Source organism: Gymnogyps californianus, chromosome 15, assembly GCF_018139145.2.
Source record: "Gymnogyps californianus isolate 813 chromosome 15, ASM1813914v2, whole genome shotgun sequence".
Taxonomy (NCBI): domain Eukaryota; kingdom Metazoa; phylum Chordata; class Aves; order Accipitriformes; family Cathartidae; genus Gymnogyps; species Gymnogyps californianus.
The window spans coordinates 10367935-10380927 of record NC_059485.1 but is presented as its reverse complement, the minus strand read 5'-3'; the positions used below and the strand labels follow the sequence as shown (position 1 = coordinate 10380927).

The following is a 12993-nucleotide window of genomic DNA, read 5'->3' as shown; positions in this document are numbered from 1 at the left end:
CCCGCCCCGGCTCCTTCCCCTCACGCAGCGCCGGGGTCGCCCGCCCGCCGGCGGCAGAAGCAGCAGCAGCAGCCCCCGCTGCCGCTCCTCCTCCGTCTACAGCCCACCCTCCTCCTCCTCCTTCCTCTTCCTCCGCCAACCCCACCCCTCGCCCCGGGCTGGCCGGGCCGCGGGCTGCCGCGCCGCCAGGGCTCCTTGCCGGCTTCCCCCATCCCCACGCGCCGCGCACACCTCCTCCGCCCGCCCTTCCTCCTTCCCCACCTCCGCCCTCCTCCTGCTGACGTCTGGCTCTGCCCGGCTGAAAACTCCGTGCCGCGGCGGATGCGGCGGCTCTCGGGAGCGCGGCAGCCGCGAAGATGGTGGCCGCTCCGTGCGCCCGGCGGCTGGCGCGGCGCTCCCGCTCGGCGCTGGTGGCGGCGCTCACCGTGCTGCTCCTGCAGACCCTCCTCGTCTGGAATTTCACCTCCCTCGATGCCGGCGAGGAGCAGCGCGGCGGCGCCGCCGGCCGCGAGAAGCGAGACCGCGGCGGAGACCAGCGGGCGCACCCGCAGCGCCGCGGACCCGCCGCCCCGCACGGGAAGGCGATGGTAGGCGCGGGCGGCGGGAGGGGGAGCGGCTGCGCCCCTGTCTCGGCGTTCCTCCGCACTTCTGCGGAGGGGGCCGCCCGGGAGGCGCGGGGAAGTTGGGGCGAGCGAGGCGCGGTCGCCCGGGGCTCGCGTCCCCCCACCCCGCGTGGGCGCCTCCCGCCGCCGCGCAGGTGCCGCGGTGCGGGTCCGGCCCTGCCGCGTGGGCTCCCACCCGCGGCCGGGGTCCTGGCTGCCGGCGCCCCCGGCACGGCCAGCGGCGGAGGGGCCGTGCGGCGGGAGCGCCCGGGGGCCGCGGCTGCAACGCCCGAAAACGCATCGGTAGGATGCTCTCCTCTCCCCGGTGCCCCTTCGGCACTGCCTGGCTCCGCAGCGGGCATTTCGGCATCCCCGAACTTCTCTGGAGAGCCGCCTGCTCGATACGTTCCTAAGGGTTTATTTTACTGCTACTTTATTTTTTCCACCTGAAAACCGCACAGGCGCTATTGTTTATTGCACAGCTCTATCAGGCCCAGTAGGTGACAGGCAATGAAATCTAATGCAATCGTTTTATTAACCGCTAAATACTGAAGGATACTGAAACTGTGCCCTCTCGCCGTACCTCTTAGCATTTTCTTTTGCAAACTCCCCAGTTTTCAGTTACATGACTAAGGCCTGGAACTGCAAGGGGTTGATTGCCAGTTGCATTTCTGAATTTTCTAATAGGCACGTGAAAAAGCAAATTAACAGTGTTCTTGGTCAATTAATGCAAACCTCAGAAATACGTGGTGGTGTGTGCCACCGGTATGTAGTATTCTTCAGCTCAAGAGAAGGTTCCTTTTGGTTTTCATTTCATTCTTTTAGCAGTAGGGTTATGTTAAATAAGTGCTGCCTCTTAAAGTATGCATGCATATTTTTGTCTGTTTCTGTATTTCTGTTTACATCTTGAGAGAGAAAGCAACAGCTTGGGGCTCAGAGATGACTTATGCTCATAAATGACTGTGGGTGTTTCGGCTGCAGAAAGGCTGCAGAGAGCTGTGCCCCAAGCACACGAGTGCTCTGTCACTAACATTTTGGGACAACTTTTCTGAAAGGTAGTACGTACCCATCCAGTGTGTGCAGATCCTGCTGTACTTTCTAGATGTGAAAATTAAAATTCTTGCTTACTGAGTTCTATCTTTGTCTCTACACGTAATCTTATCTTGGTACTTGCTGGGTTCATAAATGTAACTGTTCAGGCTCCACTATTTTTCCTCCAGCGCTCTGCCCTCTGCCTCTTTTCCTATCTGTCTAGTCTTTTATTCTTTTATCTTTCATCCTTCTCCAGCTTTTTTCCTTCTTGGTCTCTCCAGTGTGGGTTATCAGTGGTTCGCAGGTGCTGGTACCCAGGCAGGCGGGGGGCCAGGAGGGGGCAGGCCGCACCTGGGGCTCCAGCCCCGCTCCCTAGCTCGCTGGGCTTTCTAGGAAATAATCCTCTTCTGTGGGCTCCAGGGCAGCGTCAGAACGAGTACCGTTAGCAGTTGTCCTGCAAACGTCCTGGCACAGCGTCCGGTTTGCGCCCAGTGCGTTGGAACAAATGCCGAGTTCAGGGCCGAGAGCTAATTGTTTCTGTGCTGGCGATATGCGGACGTAGAATATGATTGTTTTGATGCTGGCAGTTATGAATCATGCCTTGGTGCATACAGATTTGATCAAAGACCTAAAGATGGAGCACTGGGGTTCCGAATAGAAAACACGTTTTAAAACACATGCTGAGTGTACCTATTTTCCTCTCGTTATCTAAATGACTAGTATGGATCACACTGGGCTGTCCCACAATGTCTGACATTGGTATTAAAAAAAACCCACAATGCTCAAGACAAGTGGCAGCGTGCTTGACAAAGTGCTTTGTCAAGAGGTGATTTGGCAATACTTCTTCAAGATGACTTTATGGTACTTGCGGCTTTGCTTAACCTACACACTGGGGCATGGCCGCCATCCTTAAAATTACTTTGTCAGAATACAAAATCCCACACTTAGGCATCAGTCTATTGATTAAAATGTGTGCTTGGTGGAAAAGTGATAGGGAAATTGGATTTGTGCAGATTTCTGCCTTAACAACCTGGCAGCTTGCTTAAATTGGTAGGTGAAGTTACCAGGCACTCCTGACAAGCAAATGTTGATTTATTTAACCCTACTTACGTTGCCTGTCTCTGAGGCAGGCCAAATGTTGATTTCAGACTCAGGTCATGAGAAAAATCTCTGTTTAATGGAATTACACAATACAGAATCGATGTGACAGAAGATTTTTTTTTCTGTTGCTTTGTTTCCACATTACAATGCAATTTATGTAATGCCCGAGCAAAGTTGTTATCCTTCTCAATCCAAGTTTCCCATAGTTTGTGTATGTCAAATTGTTTTGCAACAGTTGGAGAAGCTGGCTGGTGTGAATACAGTAGTCCCATTATATCCAAATGTCTTTGGGGTTAGTGCATCTGAGAGACCCTCCAAGGATTTTCAAAGATTTCTCAGTCTTGCATTTTAATCAAAAAAGAATTTTAATTTTAATGTATCTTTGGTCTGTTAATGGAGTGGTGTGTTTAATATATCTTTGAGGAATATTTTCTCAAAAGGCTGCTAAATGTCTGACATAGTACTTGATCACTTTTTTCACTTTGAAGAGTCTTTAACGTGTGGACGCCCTGCTGACTGCCTTTATAAAAGCCTTTATACTAAATAGTTAAGCAAACCAGATTTTGGACACTTTGCAGAAGATAGCACTTCTCAAACCTATGTCTGAAAGTTGCCATATGAGGTTACAGTGTTTTTATTTATCTTGTTTTTTCTTTGTCTCTGACCTATGTATGTTTTTTCTTTTGTCTCTGACCTATGTACAAGACTGAAATGGTGGTACGTGTTTTAGTTTACTGAGCTGGACATAGGTAGTGTGAGGATTTGGTAATTTGTGTCTGTGGGAAAAGAAACATAATCCTTTGAACCAGGTGTTTAAGGGGTATTTAGATTTTTATTAAATGCTGTCAGATATGTGTAATAAGCAGTTTCATTTGGAAAATGAAATAACATCGTACCATAGTAAAAAGATGTTGCCACTGTACCTGTGCATAATTGAATATGAATTGCCAACTTGGCAGGAAGAAACAATTTTGAATTGAGCTATTTTGCAACTGAAAACATTGACTGTGCTAGATCCCCTGGCCAGCTACATCTGGAGCTTTCATTACTCATAAGCAGTTTCCTGCAGTTGTTCCACATTTAATTAAACCAGCTTATAGATATCTTTAAAGAAGTATGAATTGTATCGGTAGCAGTGATTTCAGTGGGTATTTGCAACCATGTATGATTTTTGCAGCTGTTCAGCACCCTTTGCACAAGCTTTATTCATTCAGCAAAACTTAAGCATTGAAAGCACGGAAGAATTAAGCTACCTTCTGAGAATGGGTTGATTTTTATGTAAGGGTCTTTAGCTTTGAAAAGTATGCAACAGCTTTTGTGCGACAATACCATAAGCATGCTGCTTAGTCTCAGGCTTTTTTAATGCAGCCTGCTAGCGATGGTGGAAGGGGCTTGTTGGTGTGTTGGGATGTTGTGTGTTGGGAGCCCAAAGGGAAGAACAAGGAATGCAAATCCCCGCTTCAGGGCTGCTGGTGATGAGAGGGATGTGACAGCAGAGCATCTGCCGTGGTCTTAGCTCACACCCAGCATTGCACTGAGAGGCAGTTGTGCATCGCAGTCATGTGCTCGCGTTACCTAGCTGTGGCCTCTGCCTTGGAATTAGGCAATGTCTGTGGGTACGTAATGCTCCTTCATGCCTCGTGGCACTGTTGGATTTTCATTACTGCCTGTTTTACCATAAAGCAAAAATGCCACTGCATTGTTACTATGTCAGTTGAGTGAAATATAGCTCTTGCCTGCTGGTGTGGGATCAAAGCTTTTCTTTAGTCTGAAATTTTGTGTATTCATTTTAAAGAAATGGCATGTTTCAGCATGAAGCTGTCAAAGGAACCAAGCATAACTATCGATAGCTCAAAATGTTCAGAACTGTAAAATGAAGTGTCTTGTGTTTGGGGACAGTGAGGATTATCTGTTTTAACTCCAAGCAAAAGTTAAGCTAGGGAGGACAGTCCTGAGGATCACTAGTGCCTCTCCTCCTTATTTTCATTTCTGTAGTGGGAAATGTGGTATTTCTTCTTCTCCTGGGAATGTGGAGAGTGAGGCTGGGTCCACTGCTCCTCCGTGGGTTGGCCAGCTGAATAGGCTGAAACAGGTTATATTTCGTCTTGCTTGTTCCTTCTTGTCCTTTCTTCTTGTCCTTGTTCTTTCCTTGTCATCTTGTGGTGATGCATGGTGATCCACCAGGTTAAAGATGCAAGAAGCCAAACGTTACTATAATGTGTGCTTAAACTCTGTAATACCTGTTGGTTACTGAAACTAAGAAGGGCATCCAGCTGCTACTCTACTCAATGCTAACACTTAAAAACTGGGATCAGTTGTTGTAACTGAAGGCAAAGTAGCAGCAACTCCGTAATGCTGCAGAAAACTGGGGGAATCATACAGCAAAGAAAACCCAGGAAACTTTGCTCCACTTTCTCTGAAGTCTGTCCATCAAATATTTCCCCCTGCCTTTTCCAAATGCTTCCCCAAAATAAGAATGGTGCAGAATTCACCTTGCGTATCAAGCAGAAGCTTGGTGTTTTTTCAGGTTTGGAAACAAGAGAGTTTTCTTTTGAAGAGTATGTGCCCCTGTAATGGTTAGATTCTGCAGGTGGATTCCCAGCGCTGTTTTGCCAGAAACAAACACACAGCCCGGACCTACCCTCTGCTGAGCATCAGTGCGTTATTCATGTAGGAGGTACTTAACAAGTGATTTTCTGCACGGCGCACAGGTTTCAGTATAGCACCTGCATTAAAGTATGGCTTTGCACTGGGGTGATAGCAAGGTGAGCATCGAAGGAGGGAGCTTCTGCCTTGGGCAAGGAACCGGCCTACTGCTGGAAGATTCACTGTAGTTGCTGGGAGTTCACTCTACAAAGTTGCACTTAAGCATAATCTGTTAAGCTCCAGAAAACAAAAGAGATTTCAAGAAAAAAAGGATTATTTCATCCCTAATTTATCCTTTTTGCTTAAATGGGTGAATGTATAGGTTCTATATATGATGACACAACCAGGTGGTACCTATTTAAACATCTTCCCCTCTAAGTAGCTTGTTGATGTAGACATGTGGCCTCAGTTCAGTAATTTCATCTCTGAACACAAGAAATGAGGGGAAGAAAGGTTTTCAGAAAAATTTCCAGACCTGAAACGTGCAAGGGAGCTTAATGTGAGCTAATCGTTTATGTGTTAAACCTCAGTCCAGTGTGAATCAAGCTCTGGAAACTAGGTCCTCACTCCTTTTAGTATACCTGCTGGTCTCAGTGAAACAGCTTAGTTAAGGTACCTTAGGTCGTGAATAAAATTAATGGCATCGAGCTATTCTGTGGCCAAAAATGATGTATTTCTTAGAGAATGGGTCCATAGTACTGACTTGACCGTTAAGTACAGTTTTGCTTGTTAACAGGAGCTTAATCACGCTGCAGTACAGCTTTAATAACAATTGAAAAGGAGAATGGAGACAACTAATCATTTTGTAATGGGAAAGGGAGGAGACAATACATCTGCAGCTAGAAGCTGCATAACGATTTTTACAAAGTCTTAGCACTTAAACAAGGCACATGTTAATAAAACAAACAAATCTTTTCAGTAACAGAGAACTAATGTATGCATTATTTAAGAAGAGTATTAGAACCAGATTAGATTGATGGACTCCTGCAGCAGTTACCTCGTTAAGCATCTTCTCTGTGGGGATGTGTGAAGGTATTATATGAAATGGCTGTGTTAATTGGTTATGCCATCGGAAGTCTTTTTCAGGCCACTGGTGTATTTTTGTTGTGTTGGTTTTTTATTCTTTAATATATGATGGGATCTTGCAGATGTTCCCTTTGAAATAGAAGCGGTTTCATTTTTTAGCAAGAGAAGACCAGCTGTTGTACAGGAGACATACAAATCCCATTTACTTCTTGTCAGCTATTGCAAAATGGGTACTTTTTGGTGTAAAAGGCCTCATTACCTACCACATGTCTCAGCTGTATTGAGAAATATTTTTCAAAATATTTTTTCCCTTCAGCAGTGAAAGTCCATGATATGTGGTATAGCATCTTGTTAGTGTTTGATGAAGGGACAGCAGTATAATGAAAGCATGAAGTGAACTTAATTTGTAGGAACGGTCAAATTATGTAACTTCAAGGATTGATTTTGATCAAATACTTCCTGGTTTTTCTTTACAGTGTTAAAACTAGGTCTGGCAGTTCACTGGAGCTTTTACAATGACTCTTTAAATGGGATACAATGTCCTGTATTTTTTCTTCTACTTTAGGCCGATGGAGTGTCTGATTTGGGCAGATGCAGGAGCATCCCTGCACGGATACTCGGAGGGTGCATGAGTGCTGGCGCGTGTAACTGCTTGTATTGGTGCAGTTTATGAGGAATAGTACTTTCAAGTGTTCGAGTCTGATTTCTAGACTTGGGAACCTCAACCCCTCTTCATTTTTTTTAAGTAATGGTATGCCTTTGATGCTGTGCCACAGAGTACATGTTAAACAGGAGAGTGCTCTGTGGGAGCAGGGAAAGTCGGAGTCCTGGTTGCCTTCTCCCATCAGTAACCTCTTGACATCTGTAGCAAAGCGTTTAGAGCCACATAGCTAAAAGCAACATGTAGTTTTGGGATTTTCAGTTATTGGCTGTCCAGACTAATCCTCTTTTGTCTGATAACTGTGTTTTGTTTTTTTTTCCTCCAGAGGAGCCGAGCCCTGGCAGGTTCCAACTTTATTTGTCCCTTTCACGTTTGGTGCTGGTGGTTACGGCTGTCCCCTTTTGAGCACTTAAGTCGGGGCTGAATCTCACGAACACTGGGGTGCTAAATTCAGGCAGTCTAAGGCCTTCTAATGAATAGAGATGAGTGCCTCCAGAAGGCAATTCAGCTAGCTTGAGGTCTGAATCTCTGCAAAAGCCTGGTCCTCTGTGCCAGCAAGGGAGGGGCACGGTGGCAGTGATGCTCAGATACCTGCCGTGCCGTTGTAGGAATCCATTCCTTCACATGCCAGGTCTGGCATTTCTCTTCCCCAGTCTGCAAAGTGTGCTTAATTAACTTCCCATCTTTCACAGAAGTGGTGTGGGTTTGAAGTAATCAGTCCTTGTGAAATAGTTTGAGATCTTCAGCAAAGACTGGGACCAGCTTGTCAGCTGCCATGCGTTGGCATAGTTCCATTAAAGTCAGTACAGACCAGCTGAGGATTCTGGACCCACAAATGTAATTATTGTTATAATAATAGCATCAAACAAGTAATCATTATTTTTACTCTCTCTTTTCATTTCAAAATGAGAAAATGATTTCCTCTTGGATCAGTGAAAGTAATTTACATTATGCACAATAATGGTCTACATGGAAATATAATTATTATTCATTTGTATGGCACCATCTGGCCACTAGAAGCTTTACAGACACATGTGAGGAAAGGTCCCTGCCTTGAAGAGCTTACAGGCTGAATAGCAAGTATAGCTGCTAGCACTTAACAAGAGTCACGAATGTAACTTTTGCAGTATTACCATCAGGGACCTGTTCAGCACAGGACTTCCACAAACTCTTCTTCAGTGAGTTCCACTCACTGATCAGAATTTCTCTGTGATTGGCACTATACAGCCTAAGAGTAGGATGAGTCAAAGGATTGATTAGCGTGGATGGATCAAGAAAGAAGTCAGCAAGAGGCTAGTATTATAAATTGGCTGCCCAGCTGTTTTCAGGCAGGTAAAGGAGATTTCCAGGCTTCACTTGGGAGCAGAAAATGGTCTCAATGCCTTGTGGACCTGTGCCTCCTATGGAGCTACTCCCAAGCTTTACATCAGATACAGAACTGAATGCTTTACTGAGTTTGAGTATGAGCTAGAAGTGAAGAGACCAGGCTTTCTAATCTTGTGGGTATAAAAACTGAGCAACATGTAATGTTGCCTAAACTTATATATGGTGTAACCTTCCTGAGTTCATCCTTTTATGTGAAGTACCAAAAGGGTTAGTGCAGGACACTTAAATCATGTGACTTCTTATTTTTAGAGATGATTAGAGGATTCCTCCAAGGGATGAACTATTTATAGCATGTCTATAATTGGCTTCTTTTTTTTGTGGTAATGAAATTAAACTTCACAATAAATGAATATCAGTTTAGGAAAAAAACTTAGCTAAAAAAGATTTCACACGAGTATGTGGTTGACTCTGAGGTCAGATCTTGAATGCTTCCCCCATGTATTTTGTTTTCAAGCTACTGCTCTATTGCTGTTCTGTTATATTATTAGAGAGTAAGTGGGATGCTTATTTAAAACAGTTCTACAAAGCTGAACGACACTACAAACTGTAGTTGTTGGATTTGGTTGAATGAGTCATGGACAGTCATTTTTATTTCATACTGCAGCCTTTGCTTGCCCTTCAGATGTACTTTTTGGTTCAGTTATGTTGGTGGAGTCTGAGTATTTTTCTTAGGGTTGATACTATTTGCTAACTTTTCTTAATGGTGAGTTTTGGATTTCATGCTTTCTGAATTTCTGAGAGGTCTTTTGTTCTTAAAACTCAGCCTGTTTGTAGTTAGCTTTGTTCTTTATAATTGCACTCTTTGATTCAGGAGGACACATGGTTCAGTTAAAACATCTTCTTTGAAAGAAAAAGCGATGGAGGTCGTGGCTTTATTGACTAAAGCGAAGTGAGTTCCCTGAAACTTTATCCAGCCCGTTGACCCTTACTTGGGAGGTGAACAGACAAACCTGAAAAATGACATTTCCATGGTAAATTTTTGGTTCTTCAGAAATGTGCAACCATGTGTCATAGAGGCAAGTAGAGTCCTTGTGTCACGTGTTCTATCTGTAAATTTAGCGGGACGACAACTGGCCACCCTTGATGAAGAGCCCCACAGCTGCCAGGATCATTAGTTATCTTTTTAAATGAGCAATTTTTTCCTCACTCTGGCAGTGTACCTGGAGCTGTAACTAGCTAAATGGCCATCTGCTAATTAGGAAAATTTAAATTGGACTTCTGTGTAGAAATGGAGTATTACCAGAGATCTGGATTGGGGTCATCTTGAAGAAGCATGTGAAGAAAAAATAAACTGTTATCAAGCTGATATTACCTGGTAGAAAAAAATACACTCACAAAAAATAGCAACTTGTTGCCTGCAGAGGTCCACGTTTGGGTAGCTGGAGATAAATCTAGGCACCTAACTATATTGACTTAGATGCCTACAGGCTTGCTTATGCACTTAAAACTTTCTATGGATGCCTGACACAGATGTTTAAATATGTAAATATGGATTCAGGTGGCTACCTTAAGGCATCTAAGTTCAGCAACTTGGCCTACAGTATGTAAAACCCAAGCAAACAAGCAGAAGAGGAGTAAATGTAGTAAACAAAGCTGTTAGTGTGTATACACCAGGAGAATAATAATACTTTGCACAGCTACTGTGCCTCAAATTGCTTATGTTTTGGCATTCACTTGAATTGAGTTTAGTCACTCAGTTGCATAAATAGAAACTTGGAGGTGCTGTCTGCTAGCAGCGTACATGGAGCAGTACCTCAGCAATGAACTAGCTTTTTGGCAGTCTTACAAGAAAAGATGTGCAAGTCTTCAGCGCAATATTTTGATAAGTCATTGGTTCTTATTAAAATAGTAATTATGGCGATAATTATAACTGTAGTTGGCTCTGACTGAGCTGCTAACTGAGTAGGGGGCGGCGGGAGGAGGATTATGAAATATTCTTGTAAAACCATCTGAATCCTGCTTGCTTAGCTGTGTGCACACAGATGAGGACGTTCGTGTTGGTATTTTTGGCATGTCATGTGCCAGTACATGGCAGCACCCGTGTGCTGCGTGGCTGCCCTTCGGAGGGCGCTGGAGATTCCCGCGCAGTCTGCCTTGCAGGCTGATCATCATCCCTGGGTTTGTGTTTCTGATAAGAGATATGATCAAAATAGGTGATAGTGTTTTACAGCAATACAGTGATAAAATGGTGTAATAAGCTCGTGGCTGTCTGGCTTTCTGTAGTTAGCACTGTGACGTTTGCTGTGTCCGCAACTTCATAGCAAGATTATGTCATCTTGTTCCCAAAAGCCCAGGTCAGGCCTTGATAATATTGAACCCAAAGGAAAGTTTCCATTAGCAGGTAGCACTCTAGCTATGATGACACTTTCCTGAGCCTTTCTAATCTAATTCAGTATTAAACATTTACACTAGCCAGGCTGCTACTGCATGACCTCCTGTGCTAAGTGACTGCAAGTGATTAATGACTATTTATTAGAAAAAGATCGTCTCAAACCTGCTTATTTTCTAGACGGTGTAAACAGTGATTTCCCTTCCTCACCCCCAAGCCTCAGTTATAAAATATGGTATTTCTCTGTCTGGTTTCTTTTGAAGTTGCTTTTTCTCACCCCTGGATATCTATGAGAAAAGCAAACAGCACTGGCCATTGCCTGCCCCCCTTGTGTGAAGCTGCAGTAGGCATCTGGAGTGGGAGTTTTGGGATGCTTGCTCCCCTTGCTTAGGGCTTCAGCGAAATGCCTCATGAAATGGGCAGAAGGAGAGTTCAGGTTTTAAATTGCAGGACAAGTTTCTGTATGGGGAAGAACAGAAAGTTAGAGGTCAGCTGTGAAGCTCTGTGGGACCTCTGGGAGCACAAGCATTTTAAAAATTGGATAAATCTAAATGCATTTAGCACCCTTTCAGAGCACAGGAATTGTCCAGAAGTGAATCTCATAACGAGTGCTTATTTTGAGAGGTAGTTGGTGCAGAGAAAGAACAAGGTTTATTTGGTATTTTGGGTAGGTTCATGTAGCCCAGGACTTTGGTTCTGCAGTTGCTGTGGGATCCACGGGTTTACGCACATGTTCCACACAGCAGAATTTGACCCAAAGGTATTTTATGTGAAAGTTAGGTTATAGGGTTTGTCTGCCTTTATGCAGCCAAATATATAAGGAAAAAGTGCTTTACTAGAGTTCAGACGAGTTTGACAGTTATTTAAGGCAGTTTGTTTTTTGTCCGTTTCAGTACCATCAGCAGTCTGTCAGACTGAACAATGATCTCATGCTGTCAGAATGTTACCAATAGGATATTTCATTCTGTAGTTTAAGTCCTTCAGGGGATTTTCACTTTCTAGTTGCACTGATGTAAATTTGCAGTAATTCTCATATGAAGGACCCATGAATGAATGTAATTGCGGAGGGAAATATGGGTCTCGCAGGTCAAATGGTTCTTCAAGGACTCCATATTTGGACAATGTGGACATCTCAACAACTGATGGAGCATTTTGTTGCTTTTGAAGTGTCACTGTAATTTTGTAATGAGTGTTCAACAGTCATGTGCTATGCTCTAGATGCTTTCTTTTTGCGGAGTGTATGTCACTTGGAAGGGATAAGTGAAAGGAAGCCCTTGAATTTCATACTGTCCTGGATTCAACTTCTGGGTTGTGTTTCCAGTTTAGTTACCAGACCTAGCCAGGTTTTGATCTGAAGTCTGCTACCTAAACAAACCTCTTCAGTGCTTTGAAGCCTTTGGTAGTCAATAAGCAAGGTGCTATTTGTTTTGCTTGTTAGTAAATGTTTGTATTTTGTTGTTAGTTTTAACATAGTCTTGTGTATTAACTTCCTCCTCCTCCTTGAACAATTCACTCCTGTTTCTGGAGGTTTTCTCAGTGGTTGCAGAGGCTGGTTCAAGCTCTAGTTTGAAGTCACTGGGAGTTATGGCGTTGACTTCAGTATCTCAGCTGGGACCGTGTTGGTAGCACAGTTGCTCAGGAGGTGGATTAATGTAATTGGAAAGTACTTCAGGTCTCTATTAGACACTTGGTAAATAGTGACTCCGTTATGGAACGCTGTTTCTCCTTTGAATAAATTGGTGTGTTTTTGTTTTCCTTGCTTGCTGTCATTGGTAAGCTGTTTTCTTCCTAACTTGCAGTCGTCCAGTTTGAAAGACTGTTTCCTGTTTGCTTAAAATAAACACTTCTGCAGCATTTGCCTGTTTTATGCTGCCTTCAGACAGCAAAATGTATCCTCAAATGTTTAAATCTGTTGCTATGGTTAGGATGGTAGTTTTGTAGTGATGTAGAGATGCTATAGGAGTTTGAATCATCTCTTTAGTAGAGAGTTGGTGGTTTGGTGTATTTTGGGTTTCCCCCCTCCCTGTTTACTAGGGTAAAATGTATTCAGGGCTTGATTTTGCAATTCTTATGCGAACAGAGGCGTGCATGCATACCTGTATTCCATAGTCGTCAAATATTTGTGAGTCTCAGTGCCAGTTAATATAAGCAAGAGTTGCACATTTGGGTGATTTGGCCAGGATTTTCCAGACTGACTGTTGCTTTGAAAT

At 44.0% G+C, this 12993-nt stretch overlaps 1 protein-coding gene across 1 annotated transcript in view; it reads left to right on the top strand.

Annotated features, from left to right (window-relative positions):
- The first annotated feature begins 356 nt into the window (after nt 1-356).
- The window catches only part of XYLT1 (xylosyltransferase 1), a 205489-nt gene continuing 192852 nt past the window's right edge, over nt 357-12993 (top strand). The window contains exon 1 of the mRNA XM_050905951.1: nt 357-587. Within this exon, the coding sequence (XP_050761908.1) occupies nt 357-587 (231 nt within the window). The remainder of the gene's footprint in view (nt 588-12993) is intronic.